General features: G+C 40.4%; 1 protein-coding gene across 5 annotated transcripts in view; it reads left to right on the forward strand.

Moving 5' to 3' along the window:
* TENM1 (teneurin transmembrane protein 1) overlaps positions 1 to 23,948 on the forward strand; it is a 252,225-nt gene that overhangs the window by 205,494 nt on the left and 22,783 nt on the right. For all 5 annotated transcript variants that reach the window (XM_075053993.1, XM_075053994.1, XM_075053995.1 and 2 more), the window contains 3 exons: positions 1,236 to 1,390; positions 20,401 to 20,767; positions 22,561 to 23,071. In XM_075053993.1, the coding sequence (XP_074910094.1) occupies positions 1,236 to 1,390; positions 20,401 to 20,767; positions 22,561 to 23,071 (1,033 nt within the window). The remainder of the gene's footprint in view (positions 1 to 1,235; positions 1,391 to 20,400; positions 20,768 to 22,560; positions 23,072 to 23,948) is intronic.

The following is a 23,948-nucleotide window of genomic DNA, read 5'->3' on the forward strand; positions in this document are numbered from 1 at the left end:
CAGCCTTCAGTTGTGCTAAATGCAGGGGACAAAATCAAGAACCATATAAGCCACTGTCCAAACCATCTGTTCGAGTCCTCTGCCTTTCATTTCAGTGTAGCAGAACATAAATTCATTATTAAAATAGCTTGGCTGTGCACAGCAGCTGCTATAATTGCAAAGTTATGCAACTTTAAATGGGAAATTACGAAGTAGTTTAAAGCAAGAAATTGAGCGGTTTTGGTAGAAAGGATTTCACAAACCTAACATGAATAGAAGTGCATTTCTAGCTGTATTTTCAACATGTCAGGGAAAAAAGATCTTACAGTTCATGCAATACAGAAAAGTCTAACGAATGCAGGAAGAACTGGTGAAAGTGTTAGACTGGGACAGAACAAGGCTGGGCGTGAGTTGTGACATGGCCGTACCACACACTGCTGGTGGGAGACAGCAAGCCAGCCCTTCCTCACTTTCCCCACTGAAATACAGAGGACCATGACCTTTCCTTTGCACAGCCCTCGCGCATTTGTTTCAGGGTCCATCTCTCCTGTGCAGTGCAGTGCTGTTGCAGATCCAGAAGTAGGAGAACTGCACTACCTCCTGCTGAAGCCCACTGTTGTCATGAGGCTGGTTCCAGTACATGATCATCGTCTTGGGCAACACTGCACTGCAATACGTTCTGCAGCACAGATACTCCCTCTGCCTGCTAAGCAGAGCCTTGTTTGCACCATTTGTATGTATAGCCCATATCATGACAAAAGTCTCATTTTCTATGGGTGCTTCTTCCTTGCTCAGACACTGATAATTCAGATGGTACAGTAATAAAAAAAAAAAAAAAAATTGCCTCTGCATGAGAATTCAGAAAGTGAAAATGAAGAAAAATCAACTGTAAGATAAGTTTTTAGAAAAGCTAGTCTTGTCCCACTTTGTGACGGACATGAAGTAAAGTTATTGAAGAGCCTGATTCTATGTATATAGAACTACATTACAATCAGAGCCTCTGCTGTTTTGTTCTGTTTCTTCCTCATATCTTCCCTCTTTCTCTGTAAGTAAAGACAGTCTGATATATGGGTATGATCTTTCCATATACAGTTCATATAAGCCTCAAATAAGTAATGGATAGAAAAAAAAAGTCATACTTTTTTTAATCAGCAGACTCTGAGAGTCTAAGAGGAGAGGAAACATTTTAAGCTCATACTTTTTAATCTAGATGATGTCAGTACTAACACTGTTTTTTACCCTTTCCCTTCATCCAGGTATCACTGTAGATAAGCATGGATTTATTTACTTTGTTGACGGTACCATGATTCGGAAAATTGATGAGAACGGTGTGATCACAACAATAATAGGTTCAAACGGCCTCACATCAACCCAGCCATTGAGCTGTGACTCTGGAATGGACATCACTCAGGTAGACACCTGGTTTTCATGTGTTGTCACTTTCCTACACGTTGTGGAGACAGATAACTTAGTGTCTTGTACAAGGATTATATATCAGAATATGCTGCATGAATCAGGTAATTCTGGAATGCACAGTATGGAGCGGATCTTCCATTCGCATGATTATTTTAAGGTGTACCATATAAATGCAAAACTATACACTTGATTTTTTTCTAGGAGCAGGCATATGAATGCGTAGGGGGGCTTATATAAAGAATACATACTACTTTAGAAAGTTGTTTGCTACTCTGAGATGATAGATCTTCAGAAGTTTAGAGTGCTTTCCTTTAGTCCAGCAGACTGATTTGCTTGAACTACTAAATGGAAAAAATATATATTCTGTTTACATCTAAGTCTGTTCTAAATCATGGAGGAGCATTACAGTAAGTAATTACACAACAGCAGTATCACAGTGAAGCTAGTGCATTTCAATACATTTCTCAAAGTGCTTTTCAGCTCTTATTTCAAGACCAGTGTAAAAGAAATACATCTAAAAGACACTTATCTCATCTCTAGTTTATGCTAAAAAAAAAATATAGACAAACATGAAGAAACATAAATGGTACTCTTGCCTAGTCTGTGAGCCACACTTAGGGATAGCACAAGGAAGGGATTGGCCTTTGCCAATAAATACTTGAATTAATCAGCTTCAAAACGGGAGAAAATCTGTACTTGAAAAAATCTTGAGGCATTCAAGTAACATACTAAAATTATATGATGAACTGTGTAAGCTAATAACCAGGATCCAGTTAATTTTACATTTCATTTCTCCCTGCCCTTTCTTCAGTCCTTCAGAATTGGAAAATCACAGTTAAAATACACTGTATTGGTAAGAGCTTGTTCCTCATTTCTAAGTAGACTTTGAGTACTAGCAGGTGGCTATGATCTTGCATTCACATACATGAAGAATGTGGGGTCAATGTTTTGGGTAGTTCTTACCAAATTTCGGAGGGACAAACAATGGAATCTAATGCTGTTGTCACAGAAGCACTTGGGGATTTTATTACTAGAGTCAAAACAGAAAAATGTGTCTGTGTTCCATTTTACATGTCACTGCACACTAAGTATTTGCAAATGTGGGGAGGGGAACCTCAGTTTCCTCAGGGGAACCTCCCTGTTCCCAGTTCTGGGATAGACAGGCTTTTGTATTCTCTGTGGTCCAGTAGACACATAATTGTTCCATGTAAAGCAGAACAGGGTCAACTGGCTTAGTTGTGCTAAACCCAAGCTTAAACTAGCCTAGTAATTGTCTTAAGATCATATGGCTTGCGGGCACCTTGGCTTCTGCTCTGGCACCTCTTCTTACAGGAAAGCCAGTCCTGCAGGTGATGAGCAGGAACCCACTACAGCAGGCAGTGCTCCCCAGCTGGAGGCACTGACTCTCCCCTCTATTCCTACATACCAGCTGGCAGGAGCGATGCTTTGTGGAACTTAAAGCTGCCTGAAGCACATTTGCTTGCTTCTTGGATAGATGTAACAACTGCCTGGGGCATTAATAACCAGATTAAATATCTCTGAGGTGCAGGGAATGGTGCCAGGTGCAACGTTCTGTCCCTGCCTTCTCTTTGTGATCTGCATCTCAGGCTTTACAAATAATTGTTTTACTGGCTATACAATGTGCGGCTGTGTATTTGTGTTGAAATTTTTGCTCGTTTTGCTCAGTAACCAAATGTCTCACTAAATCTGAAATGGTGAGTCTTGATCATTTTCAATTCCTTTAAAAAAATGCAAATACCCTTTAGCAAATAAGTTGCAGCAGGGGTCTGGCAAATGCAGAAATAAATTATTTTATTTTTTAAATCAAAAAGAAATTCAAGGGGTAAACTTTTGGGGGTGAAATCAAATATGCCAAATTTGTAAGGAGATTTAAATAGTCCTAAAATTCTATTTTTTGATTGGTTGGCTACTTGCCAGAAACAGGTTTAGTTTACCTTACTCTACAACGTAGTTCCAATACCATGGAGAAAGGGCTTCTACAAAATCATAGATAAGAAAAAGCATGTTATAGAGCAAATTCTTCTTCATACTGCTCTCAGGACATCAGCATACAGCTAGGGTTGGGCCTTCATTTCAAATGAACAGAAATAACCTTTTTTCCATGAACAATCCCAGAGCTTCCATGCTGCAGCACCTACATGAAACTATTGCTGCACTTTTCTCAAAATTTTGCAAATGTTTCAGCATTCTGGGAAATCAAGATACGTTCTTACCACATAGATTGAGATAATCTTCAGATAAATTGTGAATGCATGCCAGTAAATATTCTAAACAACATAATAAATGATGGCATAGTAAAGTGTCCCTAAAAAGTGGCCAGTCTCATTTTGTAAGCCTAACTATAGTAACACTTTCTGTATCATTTTCTGTCACTGATAGGTGAAGTCACATTGTTGACAATCTGCAGTAGAGATGTACGTATAGCTTTTGGAAGCATTTCTTGTTTGGAGGATTTGTTTTCTGGGGGTTCAAGTGAATCTACTTATTGAAATTTTTCACAAAATCCATACTTTTGAGGTTTTTCACATACTCAGTAAAACACAGACATGAAATAAATGCTGAGAATGTATGTTCTGAAAAGTAACTGTATCAAATTTGCTCAATAGTCTTCTTCCAAAATTGTTGCTGATAACCAGAAAAGCCTATGAAATAATCACATCCCCTTGAAGTCAAGCTTGTTAATCTGAAATTATATCAATGAAAATAAGGGAATGATATTTTGACTTAGTCAGAAACAATTGTATATCCTTGCAAGACTGCTGAGTTTATTCCAGAATGGCATAAACATAAATGAAAAATGAATTTGGCCCATCACCACTTAAATTGCTTTTTGGCTAAATTACAAATGGCATTTACATCAAGAGAATATGGGTTGCTCACAAATTGCGTGTTTAGAGGGACTTACGAAATACGTTAATAAAATCAATTCTCAAAGCTAAATTTGTTCTGACAATAAACCAACGGCTTACTCAAAATCAGTATTTCTTGGTTTACCAAAGTACAAAAATATACTCTTGAAGTAAATACATAGAGTAACTGGCCATTGCAAAAACTACCGTAAATGACAAGCCTTCACTTTAAGGCATTCACTTTAATAAATGAGTTGATTATGAAGGGGTTTAATCATTTATTCCAATATCAGTTTTGATGGAAACACTTCTTATTAATCATTCTGTGTTTGTTATTCACCACCTTCTCATTCTCAAGCATAGTATTCTGCATTCATACCAGGGGCAGGGAAGGACAGCTGGGGTTGAAAAGATTATGTGTTGTGGCAAATAAACCACCAAGTTCTGACTAATGACTTTGATCTCATACTTCACTGTGAGGATGTTAATCTGAATTTAGAAGGAAAAGGACATTCAGTTGAGGTGTTTATATGGTATGCCAGCATTCTCAGTACTATTTCAGCATGTACAAAACTTGGATGACTTTTCTTCTCAGCACAGATGATTTTAGTGTTCTTCAATCAGTTAATAAGGAGCAAATCTAAAGAAAATGGCTCTTCAGAGCTAGGTTTATGAATATATATGTGTATATACTCAACACTCACCATTGGTGCCAGGATTTCAACAGACACCTACATTAAAATCAGTTTTTCCCATATCTTTCATTCTGATAGAGCTGGTCATATTTTTGGAAAATGCTGCCTCTGAAACCCTGAATGCTAGAACATGAACAAGAGCTAAATTTTAAAGGCAAAACATTTTTCAAGAATGTCAAAAGGTGGTGTTGGTCTTCATTTGTTCTTTATTTTTTAATATTCACCTCACTAATCAACAGCACCCCGAATCTGAATGCCAGACTTTTCACATGAGTGCCCCTGCTGCTCGGTCCTTGGCTTCTTCTAGGTCTGGCTCCCATTCTTCATTTGCTCTTTGGAAGCTGTTTTGTTGTCAGTTAATTAAATGAATAATAAACCCATGTTGAACCTTATACTTTTGCATCTGAGCTGGAGGCCCCATGGATTGAGCTAACTGATCCCCCAGCTGCACAGTCTACTGCATATCTCCTTCTGTCAAATTGAAGCCCAGCTGAAGAGGACAGAATTACCTGCTACATCTCCTACCTTTCCCATACCCTTTGGCCAGGAAGACTGTTGTAGGTACTCTAAATCAGGGACATAAGCTTTGATCTAAAATACTCCTAATGACTTCTCAAATTGCTGCACTGCTAACTGCTCTCCAGACTTGCACCAGCAGTGGGCTGGCTGGGGGCACCACCCCGCAGCAGGACCTGCGGCAGGGCCTCCTGGCCACAAGCAGCGACGGGAGTGCTGAGGGAGGAGACCGGAATGGACGGCGAAAGGAAAAGAGAGAGGATCATCCTTCTGTTTCACTGCCTGATGAATTTGGGCTTGATTCTGGTCTAGACCAGAGGCATCTCTAGGTTGCTCTTTTTCTCAAATGTGCACGCTCTCCTAGTGTTTGCTGTATCCCTAGGGTATACAGAAATTTTTTAGCCTGGTTATTGATAGCAAATGAGAGAACATTGTGTGGGTATGTCTGTCTGTCTGTCTGTCAGTATTCTTTTCCTCACAGTAAATCAAAATCTTGGGCCAATTTCACACAAATTTTTAGAGGAACACCAGCCTTCTCAGCAATTAAATTCCTACATGTTCCATAAAAAATATTAATCCAGTTGGAGGAGAGAGACCTAAAGTGCCCTTTCAAAAGGATATATTGCAGCATGAGCTTTCTTTTATTAAACTCCAGAGATTCCACTCAGGATCTAATAAATGCCCCATTCACAGGAAAAGCTTCATTTGGTGTTTGGATCTTATTAAACTCCCAAGTCAGTCAGCCATGAGACGGAAGTCCTTAGGAAACCAGACTTCATTAGATCCAGCATTCATAGAAGTTATATTGACGTTGTGGGAGGTTTTGTGTGAAAGTAAAAACACTTCAGCTCAGCTTGGGCGATAAGCTTCACTGCTCTTCTGCCTCCATTGCTGTGGTGAAAGCTGAGGAGAGAATTAGCAGATATTTCTACCATCTTGTAATTTCATCCTCTATCTTTCCTCCCGTGAGAAATATGTGGGCTGAATTTCCACCACTCTCAACCTCAAGTCATTTATATCTGTGCGAGTGGTAACAGTTAGCATTTGGGAACTGTTTAAACCAATCTCGAGCACAGTCGCTGCAAATATAGAGACCAAACATTTGCAAGGCAACAGAAAATGAATCCCAAGAGCTTTCTCTTAGCCTGTAACCATGGCCTTGTTCTAGTGCTGATGTCAGTCCCACTAGGCATGAGTCTGTGCCAAAATAATAGCTCCGGCCTGATTGATGGTGTTAATAACTGTCACTGCTGTGTTCCAAAATGAAAGGTCTGGTTTGAAGACTTTTTCTTGACATTTGCACTTCATCAGCCTTTGTTCAGCAGTTCTCCACATAAGGGAACCATCTATATTGTGTTGCTTCACATAAACTTCAGTGACACTGCAAAATGTTTTGCTCCCTTCTAAAAATGTGACAGTGTTACTTACGTAGGCGATATGCTTGCATAGGTCAAATTAAAAGGCAGATTTCTAGAACAGGGTTTAAAGGCAACCCACACATGGCCAGAATGCTGTGTCCTGGACAGCCTACTTTGAATGATGGAGCAGAGGGGAGAGAGCAATACATAATGCTGTTGATGACCTACTTGAAATAGTGAAGTGAGAGACAAAATGCTGGAAAGCAGGAGTAAAGATGAGCAGAATCGCTTGAAAATGTAGTATATATCTCAAAAATGCAAACGCTGACATTGCTCCTGCAGTCACAAGTGCTGCGGGCGCTCCCCACCAGCGTCTGCACAGGCACAATATGCTTCAGTGGCATTGTGGAAGCCTTTTGAGCAGAACAAAAAGCTCCCAGGACATGGTGACCTCACTTGAAAGCATCAATGAGGGTCTGCTCATCGGAGCAAGCACAGCCTGAACAGAACTTTAACTGGGTACGTTTGGAGGAAGGAAAGGAAAATGTGAAAGACAAAAATATGATCTGATGAACGGGTGAGAAACGGGGAGCAAGCAGCCAGCATAAAAACCAAATTGATTCTAGGCTGAAGTACTTTTAAGCCAGGTTGAGAGTAGGATATCACAAAGCAACAGCAGGATTACATGGAGCAAATTAATTAATTAGTATCACAGGTCAGAGGAATGCACGCTATCCCTTTAGGTGCTTCTCTACATACCCAACAGTATATACTGCATTCTTGTAAAAGCAGAAAGCACAGGCTTTCTCATTAGCTTTTTTTTAACATTATATTCTAATTGTGTTAGAGAGCTGCATGCCGTCAAAAAGGAACAACTATCTTTTCACGGTAACAAAGTATTGCAAAACTACACCTGCTCTTGATTTACTTTTAGTCCTCTACCTGTGCGAGGCTTTTGATACACTGTTCTAGATATGTGTAATTAATGCATCATAAATATTCCAAATCTCTGAACTGTGTTTTTCAGTGCTTCGCAGAAACATGTTTTATGTGTATTCGTGAAATTGCTGAACAAAAAGCACACAAAGCAGAAATGACAATTTATAGGCCCTTTAATTTTTATGCGTGGTCTTCCCTTACAGAAGACTTCCAGAGCTTTTTTCTTTTTAGAAAAGATCTTTATTATTATTTTTTCTAATTTTTGCTGCATGAAGGAGCCCAGAAAAGCTGTTATTTTTTTCCAGTATAAAGTCATCTTATTCTCTAGTTCTTTTTAATCTGCTGCTTTATTTTACGTTCTTTCTTCTCTGGCTTTGCTGGAGCACCAGAGAAGCAAACTAGAGTGGAAGTTGTGGCCCTAGCAAAATCAGCAACTGTTTTGCCACTGATTTCAGTGGAACTGGGGCTTCTCACTGGGTGGTTTTCCGAGCTTAATTGAAAGGGTAGGGAGTGGCAAGTGTGTAGCAAGGAGCAACTGTATCCTAAGAGAATGTATTTGCTTCTGAAAAACAGACCAAAACAGGCAGAGGACAGAGCCTTTACACAGGCATTTTCAAACCTTTTTAAAAATGAACACACACACACATACACACACATACACCCAATTAATTAAGTGTTAGTCTTCGGAAGCCTATACAAAATAATTCCAGCCATAATAGCATATGCAGGAGCAAGCAGTCACTACTATCCATACTTTGAAGTAAAACCAAACTGAAAGCCTTTTTAAAAAAAAGTTCTTCAGGTAGCAGATAAAATAATCTTTTCAAGGGGTAGAGGAGAGGTTAAGTAGCCTCTCTTTAACAGGAACTGAGAGAAAAAGAGGCTCATAGGATTAGGACCTCAGGTGGAAAAAAGTCTGTGAGAGCTCATGAATCAAACTTGTAGGTGTATAATGTGATTTTTAGAATATCAAACAGAAAGCAGGGTGGTTTCATCACAGCTAATTTATATTCTAATCAAATTATTCTATCACTGAATTTGAAATATTAGTCATAGAAGAGAGATAGCATGCAATGAAGTCACACTGCAATTTCTTCCTTAAAGCCCAAGTGCTCTTTTTGTATTGGTCACCTGCAAAACAGCAATTTATTTCAATTATCTGCCATAAATAATGCATTACCACTGAGTAAAAGACTATGTACATTTTAATCAACGCTTCCAGCGATTGCATCCTTTTCTTTGATTGTTGAGGCAGGGAGCATTAGACACTTGATGGTGAAGTGAAGGACACCTGACAGACCTTTGCTCATGGCTTTTCTCTTCCTTTCTGCTATACAGAGCCAGGTTTAAATTGGGTTTTTAATCATTTGTTTCTAATGAGAAATTGCAAGAAGGAAGAAAGTTCTGTAAGAATTGGATGGCTGGCAAGAAGGTAGCAGCAGCTCAGCCCTGAGTCTAGGAGCTCTCAGGTCTGAAATCCTGACTAACAGAAACCTCCATGCTCACCAAATGCCGCCTGCGTGTGCCCTGTACATACCCACCCACCCAGCAACTCCAACTCATCCAAGCTGCCTTGCCACCTCCAGGCTTCCTCCAGCTCACCCGCCGTCCTTGCACGGCCGAGGTCCTAGCCCACTGCCCAGCTCTTCAAACACCCGATCCTCTTTAGCTCTCCAGTGAATGGGTTCCCGGCTGAGAAGCCTGGCTCCTTTTGAGGCTCTCCTCAGTCTTTCCCAAGCAACCAGCTTACCTGGTTGCTTCACTTTTTATTCCTTTGATTATCTCTCTCATTTAAATATGGTTTCAGTACCGTGGAGTCTAGTTGATGAGTTATTTGTGGCAGAGGCGTTGTATCTGGTGTGCTGAATTATGCTGCTGAAAATGTTTAGCGCAGCTTTGCCAGACTGGTGGGAGTCTGCAGTGGGCTGAGATGTATTGGTTACTACATCTGACTTTTTTCATCTGTTGAGGAGGCATAGTGGACAAATGTATGCATATATACACACACATAATATATACCTATATATGCATATATAACTATGTCTATATACATATATGTATATGTGGTTTCTACATATACCGCAGAGCTACCATAAGTAATCAGATAGTGAAAGCTGGTCCCTGGCATCCTGGAGTCCAAGCCCCAAGAAGGTCTGCTGAGAAGGGAAGGTAGATGTTGATGGGAGCGTGCAGAGGCAGGCCCAGCAGACAATGCCCCTCCTTTTCTTTTAATCCAGTTGTTCATCCATATTCACTAATTACAAGGCCTGTCTGTGATTTAAGAAATATCTGCTTTGATGGAGGCAACTCCTACGTTAGCCTTTTTTTTTTAAGATTGTCAAGGCTGGTACTGTGTGTATGTTCCTCTCCGCCTCTCACCAACCAACCCTTCACCCACCTATGGGGTAAAGGATCTCCCACAAATGTAGCAGGGTTTTTGTGTTATAAAGTGAATAACAGTAATAATTGAGCTTTAAGTGGAGCTGTCTTTACTGCCTCTATTCCAAGCCTTTCAGATTGCCTAGTGTATTCTGGTTTGGGTATTTGGAAATGTTGCATAGCATTAGGGGGAGGGAGACCAAATGGGCTGGCAGAAGTCTGGAGTTTGAGTACAGGGCAGGTTTGAGGCCAGCAGTCACCAGAGGTGGTGGTGTCCGTCCTGCAGAGATGTCACACACTGCTGGGATAGAAATTGTTGCATTGACTAGGTCAGAGGAAGATTGTCATACATCTTAGAGGAGTGAGAACTGGTCTATGGACTCGGTCTGTCTTCACAACAGCACAGGTCAGGAGAAGGCTTACAGAAATAAAGGCATAAAACCAGTGTAAGTGAAAAAAGTGATATAGGCATTTAATTCTATCATCAGCTCACTGAAATTTTACATAGCTGCAAACTGCTGCATTTGAAAGCTGTAAAAGAAAGTGTGGGTATGGTTGCATGACTGAAAGCATTGCACCACAGTAACCGGTGGAAGGGGGGTCAAAAAAGCCAGCACCGCAATATTTCTGCCCTGCAAATTGCTCCAGGTGCTAAGGGGAACCTGAAAGTCTGCAGATCCTGTCAAAACAACACTGTAATAATAACAGCTTACAAAGGTCAGGACTTTGAAGCATGTCAGCATGAGGGAACTCTAGAGGGTGTTGTTCCCTTGCTGTCTGGGTACTTCTTGAGTCTCAAAGCTGGTTATAAACAAAGACTGAAAAGGTTTTAGTACCAAGAAGTGTTGCTTTGGAGGTATTAGTGATATCTCTGGTATTATTATTAGGACTAAGTTTGCCCTGAGTTATTCTTACAAGCTGCTGAAGTCAAATGAAAGTAAGCTGTGACAACCACAGAAAGTAACGTGGCAGGAGCTGCAGCCTGGGCAGTGACAGCTAAGAATGCCTGATTTCTCCTCTTCATGATACCATGTTTGCTTCAGCATCTTTTCTACCCTTGTTTGTGCCAAGGGAAAAAAAAAATGAAAAGGCACTGTGTCAGGGGAGGAAAAAAAATGCAAATGTCAAGACAGAAATTGGTTGTATCCATTTGTCGCATGCCATACAGAGGTTACATTTATAGCTGTGCATTATGAAGTTTAGGCCACAGAGAGATGCAAACAGAATGATAGAGAGCACCATTTCATGCAGTATGTTACTCTGACAATAACACTCAGATTTACAAACAAATTAGCTAAAAATGTCTGAAGGACATTCAGCTTTTACGAACTGGGCCTCATCTCCTGCTGATAGATTCCTTTGGGATGGGTATGGCATGCAAAATGATACACTGCCTTGGAGAATAAATTTATGAAGTTTAGCAATGTAGGTCACATTGCAGGAAAATCGTAAATGTCTGAACATCACTCAATAGCCATTCAATCAACTGCTCAAAGCAAAATAGGAAACTGAACAGCGTGTAGCTGTCTCTGGTGAGAAGTGGGGAAAGTCATGATACGATGTAAAACCCTTTAGGTCCTCTATCCATATGTATTTCTTTTTTCTTCTATTTTTCTTGCCAGTTCAGAGTTATATGTCTGTGTCCATATCGATAGTGACAACAAAACCAATGGGTTTTTTGCTGTTACTACCATGAACTATAAGTATATTGGGTGGCTCATGAAAGGTATGCCAAAACTTTGGGGAATCAGGAGAGGTCAAATGGTTGAAACTTGGTATAAGTAGCCTAGTCCTAAGGAACTCATTTCATTGTGTAATGATTTTTGTATGCTCCTATCCAGCCAGAAGGATTTATAACTTGTGCTATGCTATTTGCTTCAGCCTTTTTGGATTTGGTTTGAAGGAATAAAGAAAAGAAGAGGTTTTAAAAGGACATTTCCAGATCTAGCAGTGTCTAGAGATTCCTGTTGCTTTCTAGATCTAGAAATGGCTAAAAGCCTGAAATCTATACTTTGCTAGAGATATCAAGAGCCTTTCTGAAGACATCTAGCACCTTTGTAGATCTGGGGCCTTTCTAGATCTCGAGCTTTTTGGAGCAGGGGAGGGGGAAGGAGGGATGACACATCCATAGCTTCTGGAGCATGTCTAGAGACTCACTAGATCTTTTTCCTGGGATGGTTTGGAAGCCTTTTAGAGATTTTTCTCAGAGCCTGCCTAGCACTTCTCTGAAGCCCTTCTGCAGCCCTTTCTAGCTCGGCAGGCTTTTCTAGATCCAGCACCCTTATGGGTCCCTTTCCAGAGACCCCCATCTAGGGTCTCCTGCACATCCTCATCTCCCACATCTTTTTTTGTTTGTTTTGCAAGAGGTTTTGTAGAGCTTTCCTGACCCCCTCTAGGTCTGGAGCATTTCTATGCCTTTCTAGATCTTGAGGTCAGCTACTGAAAATCAAAAACTTTAGCTGTGTGACTAGGAACCTGTTGGAAACCTAATTTCAGATGCACTTTTAAAATCTTTGTCTAGAGCCTTTTTGGAAGACAACAAAACCAAGTGCCTCTCCTTTTGCATCCAGGTTGTATCCATCCCAGGCTTGAGATATGTTCTTTTGTTGAGTGGTCTTTCTTGATTTTTGCTTAAAAAAACATTAGTCCTAAACTGTATCCTTGTAAGCTTTTCTGGCACAGTCTGATAATACATATCCAAATATGCATCACAGCAGTAACCAATGCCCTTAGCTGACAGAAATTTAAAGCAGAGTGCCTGCTTACAGTCTCAGACCAGAATCAAACACTCCCCAGTACGTTTTCTTGCGAGTATATAATCAATGTAAATACTCACATAGAAGGATTGCTGTATGGAATGCAGCTGTCTTGTTTGTTCTGCAAAATGCAAGACGCCTATTTTTTTTATTAGCTCTTTGAAGTCTAACAGCAGTATGTGTTTGCTTTCAATGCAGCATGACAGCTAGTTAGATTACATTCATTTTGCTCAGTTGAAATATCTATTGTGTAAATACTTATGAAAAATGAGTTGCAGAAAATCATGTCGTGATAGCAATTAATCTTGTGCTAATTTCGGTAAAAGGACTCAAATTACTTCAGTTGCTTTTTCTGCCTAGAATTTTTATATCCATGTGAAAAAAAAAAGTATAATTTAAAGATAAAAATCAAACTTTTTAATAGTTGCTTTGCTTTAACTCTCTGCTACAGTTTAGTAAAGAATTAGTTCATTCTTACAATGGATTAAAAAAAGCTATTACTCTTGAATTGTGTATCGTTGTAGGAATTTGCCATAGAAGATGCCCTGCCGTAAACGTGAATTGCAGAATATCTATTTTCCCCATCCTTCTTTCTTTCACTTGCAGAAGTTGTGTTTGTGAGTTTAATGGTGTAACTCTTAAGGGAAAGCATAAACCACAGAACTGAGTTTGCATTTTCTTGTGAAAGCTGTAGATTTAGGATTTGTTCCAATCCTTGCAGGATGTGTTTTGCAGCCCTGATCTGGCTGAGGAGGCAGCTGTGGCTCCCACGCGCCCAACTGGAAGCCTCCTGGCAGTGGCTCCTCATCCTTTGCTTCCCCTGGTCTCACTTTCTGCCCAGCCCTGGGGTCAAAGGAACACTGCCCTGAGGAGCGGTGCTGTTGTCAGAGATCATGATCCTGGAGAGACAGACAGTTTCCTGGGCACAAATCTGTAGGAAGTTTTAATTTCAAGAATTTAATTTTAATTTTAATTTTGAGTTTGATTCAGGATTCGGGACAGAGTCAGAGTATTTGGGTGATATCTTCACAGTGGCTGGTGTTGCTCAAAGGCAGGGGCTTTTGCTTTTTTCACTTTTTTCAGTTTTGGAAATGTATCCTCTCTTCCTCTCAGTTTTTAGGCCAGATGCTTTTATGAACCTCAGTAGTTATTGGAAGCAAAAGACACCGTAATGTACTAGCTCTAGCCTCTCACTGTTCTCATACCGCTTTTAGTTACTGTCTCAATTAAAGCTTTTCAAGATCTTCCTCCCACTTTTTCTTCATTGGCAACACACTGGCTTTCTGTATCCAGAACTTCTGAGCCCGAAATGGAAAGATGAGGCCAAGACTAGTGAGAGATTTATTAAGATTTATGCAACCTTACTTTTGTGCTGTCTTGTCTGACAAGCACCGGGACCTGGAAACGCAAGTTAGAAAGTGAGGCAAAATGGAAACAGTCCTGTTGTTAGCTAGATTTCCGCCTGGTCCCTCTCCCTCCTTTTGGCCATGCAAATTAACAGTATGTTTGGAGGACATCTATTCCCACTCCAGCACTGGAGACGCGTTTGGGTTAGATTCAAATTCATGGTCTATTTTGAGATATTTTAATTGAAGAGTCTAAGATTTCTCCTCTCAGAGGTACCAGTCTGGTTGAAATACTTTGTAAATTCCTTCTGGGCACTTAACAAAGTATATCTTTTATAGCCTGTATAAACCATGGGTACCATGTTTAAACAGACTTAAATGGCTTAGGAATCTAAGTCCCATTGATTTTCATAGTCAATGGGCTTATGTGATTCTGGATAATATTCCCTCTATTATTAAATAAAGACGGTGTGAAACCTGTCTCCATAGAAATCAACTTTTTCTATCGATTTAGTAGACCCAAGATACGGTCTTTGAAGTTGTGAAGCAGAAAAAATCATAAAAAAGAAAGAAATTATGAAACAAGAAGAGAGCTGGAAGGTGAGAGCACAGCGAATCTTGTTGCAAGTGAAGTGAAGACAAGCAGTGAAAACTGTTGAAGTGGTGCCTTGCCTTCACGTTCCTGTGCTGGGTCCCTCATCCACTGGAAATAATTGACGGCAAAGGCATGTTGGCAGGGAGACTACCCAAGCCGTGATCCTGGAGAAGTGGTGGCCTCAGACCTCTGAGCTGCATAGGAAAATGTGCCACAGCTGCTTTCTCAGCCCAGGGTAGAAAACAGCAGTCGTTAGGCTGCAAAACTCATTTATTTGGGTTTTTCACTGGGGAACGATGAATGCAGAGAGAGCAACATTTGTGAAGTTTAGAGCAGGGACTGCTACAGCTGAACTGTATAATTCTGAATTTTACAATATGCAGCATCAGGGGCATGAGAAACAAAGGCTCCTCCAGCGTGGGAGGAGGCTGTAATCCCACCGTGGGGAAGGGTTCCCTGGTGTCAGACCGCAGGAGCTGAATTGTGTCTCTGTGTGCCATTAAGAAAGAAGCTAAGCTGCTGAGAGGACCTGACAGTGTCAGTGTCAACAAACGAAAGAGCCCAGAAGTGAGAGCACACTGACAGAAAATGATGAAAAAATATCCATGGTTGTCAACTGTGAGAAAATAGAGAAAAATATATGTAGTGAGACATCCTGTAAAAAGTTCAGGGAAGCAGAACCAGTCTCCTTCTGCCTTGTAAACTACACACTCACTCCTAATGGACCACCTGTGTGAGTCCTTCCTCAGAGCCGTTTCTCTCCCAGAAGGAAGGTGAAAGAAGGGTTTGAGCAGGAAGAGAGAAAAATGCTATTTAAAAGGACATTGTGGTGAGTAAAAGGGTTTGCCCTGGAAAAAACAGCTGAAGTGAGTATAAATAAAAGAAGATGAGCAACCTGGTCTAGTGGAAGGTGTCCCTACCCATGGCAGGGGGATTGGAACTAGATGATCTTTAATGTCCCTTCCAACCCAAACCATACTAGGGTTCTGTGAAAAAAGGAAGTTAGAAGCAAAAGAGAAATATGGAAGAGGCTATGATCAGTTCTGCAAATGCATATCGTAGAGCTGAATAAAGGGAAAGGTAGCATAAACAGAAGTGCTTGAAGCTAAGCAGTACAGATAGGAAGTAATCCATCAGTCAGGACTATCAGAAAAATTTTGGCATGAATTTCATGCTACTACATGAAATTGAATCAAAATATACAAGCAATGCGTGGCAAGAAATCAAAGCAATGGTGAAGCCTTTTTAGGGATTTATGCAGCTTCTTTTAATCCATGATAAATGAAACTTATCCCAGTGAAATTTACCCCCGCAACCAAACAGTTAAGCTCTTGAAATCGGCATCTGAAGACAGGGATAGATTTTTCTCTCTTTACTTTTCTTACTTTGATATGAACGGTTGAATTTGATCTGATTTGTTTAAAATAGTACCAAAAATGCCACAGCCATAAAGTGTCATGCAAAATGTGCAGAAAGTTTTAGCCATATGGTCAAAACAAAAAGTGAAACAGTATTCTTCACAAACTAACACTTAAATGTGTGTACATGTGCAGGCGTCTATGTTTAAGAAGTATGTGAGTGCAGGCTCCCCTATCAGTGCTACTTTGCAAAAATCTCATGTTATTTATTTAGTTGTAAGCTTAGCTGTGGGAAAAATATTTAAATATTTCAAAACCAAATAGGTAGGTAGATAGAAAGTTATACAAGCACATGTGTATTTTGCAAGAAAGAAACAAACACAAAAAATACCATTTGGGTCTGAGAGCTATTTAACTACCTAAATGTAGACCTCCCAGTGAAAATTCATTTAAACTGAAGCCACCTTAGTGCACTTTCTGTTTTCCAGAACACTTGACATGAAAAGATGTATTAGAAAGCCAGACCAGTAGGTGTTAATTTTGCACTTCTCAAACGAGAGATTGATTATTAGATATAGCTGGAGCCTTTATGTTGACAGTTAAATGCTGAATTCCCAGAAAAGTTGACATGTTAATACTTATATGCAAAAGGTCTCATTGCTCAAGGGTTCACTTGTTTCAGCAGTGATTTCCATTGCATATACTCAGTCTTCCGTGAACCTAACCAGAATTGTCACCTGAAAATTTCAGTCTGTGGAAGAGTGTGAGGTACTGACTGCTACTGAACAAACCTTGTCTGTTTGTTTATAATGGGATAATCAGCAATGCCATTTCTGTACACTGCTCAAAAAAAGAACCCATTAAATTCAAGAAAAAACACTTGCAGTTGGCCCGATTTTGAGTTATAAGAAAAATATACATATATGGGAGAGGACTTTTTACAGTGGCTTGTGAAGTACTGCTTCAAATTAAAAAGTATATTAACTGATTTAATATTCTAATCCTAACTGAGGTTTTGTCTGGAAAAACCTTTTAATAGGCACAGTCGTATCAGATGAGAATTGAAGTGCTTCTCTGTAATATGTTTATTGGCTTTGAATGAAGCACAACTGATGGTTTGGTCACAGAAACCTGCCAGAGAGCAGCTTGCTTTAAAAGAAAAGAAACAACCGGTGACTTTTCAAGATAACAGTGAACCTGAGGGTGCAGTTACACTTCAGCTTAAGCTGATTTAGATGATTAGTTTTTAGCCAGCAAACCATCCTGAACCTGTTCTCTGTAGGAGCACATAAACACTGGCCTTGCTGCTGGGGCTGCACTGGGAGAAGGGATGGGGTGGGACTGCAGCAGCCCCAGCTTGCACCAGTTTAAGACGCCATGAAGCCTCATCCTGGCAAGAACAGTGCAGATTTTTTCTAAATCTGTGAAATTCTTCTTCGATTAGGAATGCTCAGGGGTTTGGGCTTGTGTGTATGTTTGATTTTAATTGGGCTATTTCACCTTTTTTTCCCCTCCAGTTGCACTAGCGTAAGCTTGCTGTGAGCAGCAGCTGGTTTTTATGCTGCAATCTCCAGACAGGTACATGCTAGCTTTAATATTTCGCCTGGGATTAAACCATTAATACATCCATGACCACTTTAAACCCAGGAAGGAGAAGCTGTAGCCATACCTTCTGTTAGCTTTGCAGAGCAGCGAGCTAGGCAACAGTTCTGGTGTAGTAATCAAAATTGTTTAGATGTTCCCAACTAAAATTTTATTTATTTTTACCATAATGCAGCTAGATTTACAGATGTGATCGGTATGAAAGCAAATGTGCTTGCAGTTAACAGCTGTTAAGACTAAGCTTTAGGCACATTGCTGCAAGTGAAATGGACAGCTGCATAAAAGTTTATTCTATCTCAATAAACCAAATCAGCCTTAAATCAACAAGAGAGTAAGTTGTTTTGGCCCAAACCAGTCCCTGTTTATCTGCAAGACACCAGGCATAGCTTCACAGTGGGAGGAATTCAAATTATTCACTGGGCAAAGGCAGTGTGGCTGGTCCACAAAGGAAAACCAGCTATTACAACATGGCAGGTGCTATGCAGAGTCGTTATGGAAAAAATAGGGAGTTTCAGCCCAAAGTTTTTATCACTAATAATCTAGTTACGGTTAATCAAAGATTATTTTTACAGCAGAGCGATCTATGAAGGAGGCCACTGAAGTTGAAGGTGTCTGTTTCCCATCAAATGTTCTGCATTAAAGGTACATTGCAAATATGGTTTTTTCCAAGTTCCCTGAAGAGAGCCTTGTAGAGATTTTAATGCTAACAAAAGAGTTGTATTTGGTGTACCAGTGAACTCCCAGTTGAAGCACTGTGTAAACCAGCCCTAGAGCAGCAGGTGAAATGCGGGCAATTTCACACATGCCCAGAAATCAGCACCTTTTGGGAGGAATCTGTTTCCAACTGTTTCACCACATTTATCATCCTTTGGAAGGACTCTACCACCTGGTTCAGAAGAGATCTTGAACCCAACAGCATTAGTTTTAATGCCAGTTATTATGCTGTCTAGTAAAATGGACTGGGCACAAGGAGTAATTCGATTACTCCATGAGCCTTCATAATTGTGTGGTGCACCACGTAACCACGCAGGATGAGACACGGCAGCCACAATGCACTCACTTTATTAAAACATCAATTATCAAACCAGCAATGTACTTCTGGAAACGAGATTATTCAGGAAATACTGATGCTTGAGACGGGGAGAGACTTGGACTCCAGCCCGGTTCCTGAGCTGACCCCAGGCAAGCAGGTGGCTTGCGATGGCCACACACTCCACCATATGTTATTCCTCAGTGCTGAGCATTGTATTAGCATCTGTGGTCTCTAGATTCATAGATCTTTTAATTAGCACAGTGGAAAAATGAGCAAAACCAGCAACAAAATCAGTAAATTAAATAATAGAAGCTTCTGTGACATAAAGCATATAAAACCGTTACACTTTAGCCTGATATTTATTCTTTTCTGATGATGGAAATATTTAGTCCAGAAAAATTCCACTCAGATAAAAGCAGCCATCTCTTCACGAAAGATAACAAGCAAAGCGTCCTGAGACGGACGACAAAAATAGGCTGTCTTGCAATCTCGGTGGCTCAGTTGTTCTCTGACCTTTCCGTAGACAAGCTGCAGTCCAAAACCTCCACTGGCCATTAGCTGGCAAGGGGGACCAGTCTATTCTGTTGTTGTTTCCCAGTTCAGCAATCCTACACTGCCTATTGAGCTTTCCCAACAGGAGGAGTTTGAAGCTCTGGCCAGTACATGCTACAATTAGCAGCCTACATACTGGTTGTCTTTCCGGTTGACAGGAAGCCCCACCTTTAATTGGGAGCATGTTTAATTCCTCCAGATCCTGATGCAACAGGTATCAGATGAGTGAGGTCATTCTTCTAGTATTTCCTCCAGCGTTGTTTGGAAACTTTGCTTGGTTGGCACTCTCACCTGCATGGAAAAAGGCAAAAAGCTAACCTTAAGTGTGAAGAATTTATTTAATCCATGACTGAAATACTGAATTCACAAAGCAAAATCATTATAAATAATTATGGCTTGGCTACTGTATCATGTGAAGCATGATATATTGGTTTATTATTAACAAGCTTATATTTCTTATGGCATATAAGTCATTAACATTTCTTGCTTAGTAAATAAATCGTGGAACTATGTCGTACTCTTCTGGTATGTCATTTTCCTTTTGTACTAACAGTCAATTAAAGTGTTAGGACATTGACAGCCTCTAACTGTTTTCCACTCTGCCAGTGTTGACTGCAACCTTGAAACAATAACATTCAGACCTGGAAAATTTTCCGGCTGATGTTGCATGACATGAAGTGTGTGTTTTTATTTGCATGACCGCATAGGTATAATAAAATTCCCACGTTAATGGACTTGTGCAAATACCTCTCAGAGGGTGCTAAATTACTTTTCAAATCAAGTTTTGTTCCGCACTGGAGCTGGACCTCAGAAAAGAGTATGCTTGTTGAAACTTCTTCTGCCAAACCCAATTAAAGGTACATACTAGAGAAGCGGTGCTGGGTGAATCCACCGAGTGCCTTGATGACATGGTGATCAAAGATGGTTGAATGAAACTGCCTTACTGTGGTAATCATTCTTTTTTTCTCTTTTTTTCCCTGCCTTCCCCTTAATTTTTTTTTCCCAGGTGCGGTTAGAGTGGCCAACAGACCTCACAGTGAACCCTCTAGACAATTCACTGTATGTCCTGGACAACAACATTGTCCTGCAGATCTCTGAGAACAGGCGTGTGCGAATTATTGCAGGACGCCCCATTCACTGCCAGGTGCCAGGCATTGACCACTTCATCGTCAGCAAGGTGGCCATCCATTCGACCCTGGAGTCAGCCAGGGCGATCGCCGTGTCTCACAGCGGCATACTCTACATTGCAGAAACAGATGAAAGAAAGATCAACCGTATACAACAGGTCACAACCAACGGTGAGATCTCTATAATCGCTGGAGCCCCATCGGATTGCGACTGCAAGATTGATCCTAATTGTGACTGTTTTTCAGGTAAGGAGATGCTAGTTATTTCCTGTCTCTTATCTGTTGAGAACCCCTGGCACAGCTGCAGATTAGCAAAGTGACGAGGGGAAGGAGAGACGAGCAATAATTCATTTTCCTTGGAAAGCCAGAAATGTTATCAGCAGCTCTTTGTGGATTTAATCCGTTGGATTCAGAGACATGAGTCTTCCAGTTGGCAATGGAGGAACCTCGGGGTGGTCTTAGCTTTTCCTCTTTTGATACAGAGCTTACACAATTCAAAATTAGCTCCAAGCCTGCCTTTCTGTGCCAGCTATGTTTGCCCATGCTGAAGATGGTACTGGCCCCAGTACAGATTGCACCTAAATACTACTGGATCAAGCAGTCCTTCTCACTGAGTACCAAGGTGTTTCACATCAAGTGAAAAACACTAGCTTATCCCTTCTCATCTCTTGTGTCACACTGCACAACCAGCAAAATGATGCAAACACATAAAGTTAAGAATTCCTTCTTCGTTGTGTGTTTTAAAATGGAACAGCCAGTGCCAGACCCACACTGCATCACCAGACGTGCTCAGCAGCGCAGCTCCTCTCCCCTGCATGCATCAAAACAAATTGTGGCTTTTTTTTTTTTTTTCCATAAAAACATATTTCATAATGGGACAAAGGACAGCATTCCCATATACAGAGGTGTGCAGTATGTTGTCATCTTGTCATCTCTAAGAACCACTGTGTTCAGCACCATAATGTCATCATAATTCTTAAGCCTCTCATTTCAAGTAAAAGGTTAATTACTGACAAGAAAACATTAAGTATGTCAAGAATGGAGAGAAAAAAATGTAAATGGTCTTCCAGAGAAGGTGGGTTGCTGACCCAGCATTGTAATGATAATCAAAGCCTCATGTGCATTGCCAAGTGCTGCCAGCTTCAGTTATGGCTATAGGAGACCAGTGCTGAAAAGAATCCGGTTCAGGGTTCCTGTTGAGGGTAACTACCCTCAGTGCTGAAAAATTAAAAACTGGCAAATCTAATGATTGTTGGTGAAAGGCAGGGTCAGCTTGGCAGAAAGATCAGCTAATTTATCCATCTCCAAGGAAGAACAGAGTGTGCTCAAACTCTTCAGCAAATTTTGTTTCTCAGGCAGGAGAAGTGGAGCAATACAAACACTAATGTATTTTTCTCTTAAGAGTGAGGTTTAATATGCTTTCTTCCTAGTTACAGAAAATCCTGCTCATGTAAAGTCATTTTGATATGCATATACAGCCCATGATAATGCAAATATCCTCCTCAAACCCTGAAATACACAAACCAAATAAATTATCAAATTATATTGGAAGGGGTTGTTTCTCAAGGCGCTTTTTGTCTATTGTTCTTGTGTTGTTTTCCTCTGTGTTGAGTTTTTAATAAGTATAAACTAATCTTTCCTTCAGCGTCATTTTAGTTGAATTACTGGGTTTTATTTTCTCTTTGTTTTATTTATAACATGATTCTACTTTAACAACATGCCAACAGACAAAAAGTAGAGAATGAAACATCAGTTGTCATGATTTTTTCTTTCACAATTTTGCCATTAAAGCTTTCCTGAGCAGCAGGGTTTTGGCCTTAGCAAAACCGTTGTAAATTAGATAATTTATATTCTTGTTTGTCTTCATTGAGGCTAATTTAGAATTGCACCAACCTCAGATAATAGGGATTTAATTAGTCGGAAGAAGATATTGTTTTATTGACCTGTAAATGATACTGAGGAGAAGCAGTGTGTCAGGTTTAGGGGCTCAGCTTAAATATGGACATTACAGATTACTAAAATTACCATTTCTCCTCCAGGTGATGGTGGATATGCCAAAGATGCAAAGTTGAAAGCACCTTCTTCTCTAGCAGTCTCTCCTGATGACACGCTGTACGTAGCAGACCTTGGCAATGTTCGCATCCGTGCAGTCAGCCGAAACAAGGCTCACCTCAGTGACACGAATATGTATGAGATTGCGTCGCCAGCGGACCAAGAACTATATCAGTTCACCATCAACGGCACCCACCTGCACACGCTGAACCTCATAACGAGGGACTACATTTACAATTTCACCTACAGCGGGGAAGGGGATATTGGCACCATCACCAGCAGCAATGGGAATTCGGTTCACATCCGCAGAGACACGAGCGGGCTGCCCCTGTGGGTCGTGGTGCCAGGGGGCCAGGTGTACTGGCTGACAATAAGCAGCAATGGGGTTCTGAAAAGAGTTTATGCCCAAGGCTACAACCTGGCTCTCATGACATATCCTGGAAACACAGGGCTTCTAGCAACCAAAAGCGATGAAAATGGATGGACGACTGTGTACGAGTAAGTCCATGACCTTAAATGCCTGATGTAAGAAACCCCGTTTTAAAGGAACATTGAAATTTTTGTAGTCAGTTCTAGTAATTTAAAAAGACACCCTGCTACTAACACTGCATGAGAAAGGACAGGTAGTGCTGTTGCACAAGCTTTTACAATGAAACACTACCATTTTTAAGTGCCAAAGCCTGTCACATGTAGAAACTCTGTATATAGTGCCCATTAAGTGTAGCAGAAACTGCCTGAAATTGTACTTCATTTGCACTTTATTATTGTGAATCTGTTTCTCTAAATGAAAATATGATTGCGGAATTTTTTGTAACTAAAGAAGTAGAGGCAAGTTGTGATACGAATCAGGAATTTGCAAAATTCCCGAGGAAGGCAAAAAGGGGAAAATTAGCATACTCATCAGAGAAAGGAGTGTTGCAAAGGAAATTGAGAATCTCAGTGGAAAGAATATTCAAAGAAAGACAAGCGTGAACTTGTCTCTATCAGCAGGGGAAGAGGATATATAATAACAAAAGAATATGTAATAGCAAAAGGCTATATATAAGGGGAATAGGAATGGCCTCATAAGCAAGACCTTCAGGAGACCTTTGACAGGACTTCTAAAGAGCAAGACAAGACAGTTAAAGATGCAGTCAGAACATCCCAGTCTGGTCCCAGAGAGAGAACAACCCAAGAGAAAGTTCATTTTTTATTTATAACGAGGTGTGATGTATCAGGATTTCTCATTATTTATAATTAATTGTCATAATCCCTGTTTGAGGATGTGACAAGTGATGGATGGAAATCATATGTTAACATTGCAGTACTAGTTCAGAGTCTTCAAGGAGGATAATAATGCCTGCTTTCTGTGGAGCATAGGAGTTCATGGTCAAAA

The sequence above is a fragment of the Buteo buteo genome, chromosome 22, assembly GCF_964188355.1.
Source record: "Buteo buteo chromosome 22, bButBut1.hap1.1, whole genome shotgun sequence".
Taxonomy (NCBI): Eukaryota; Metazoa; Chordata; class Aves; order Accipitriformes; family Accipitridae; genus Buteo; species Buteo buteo.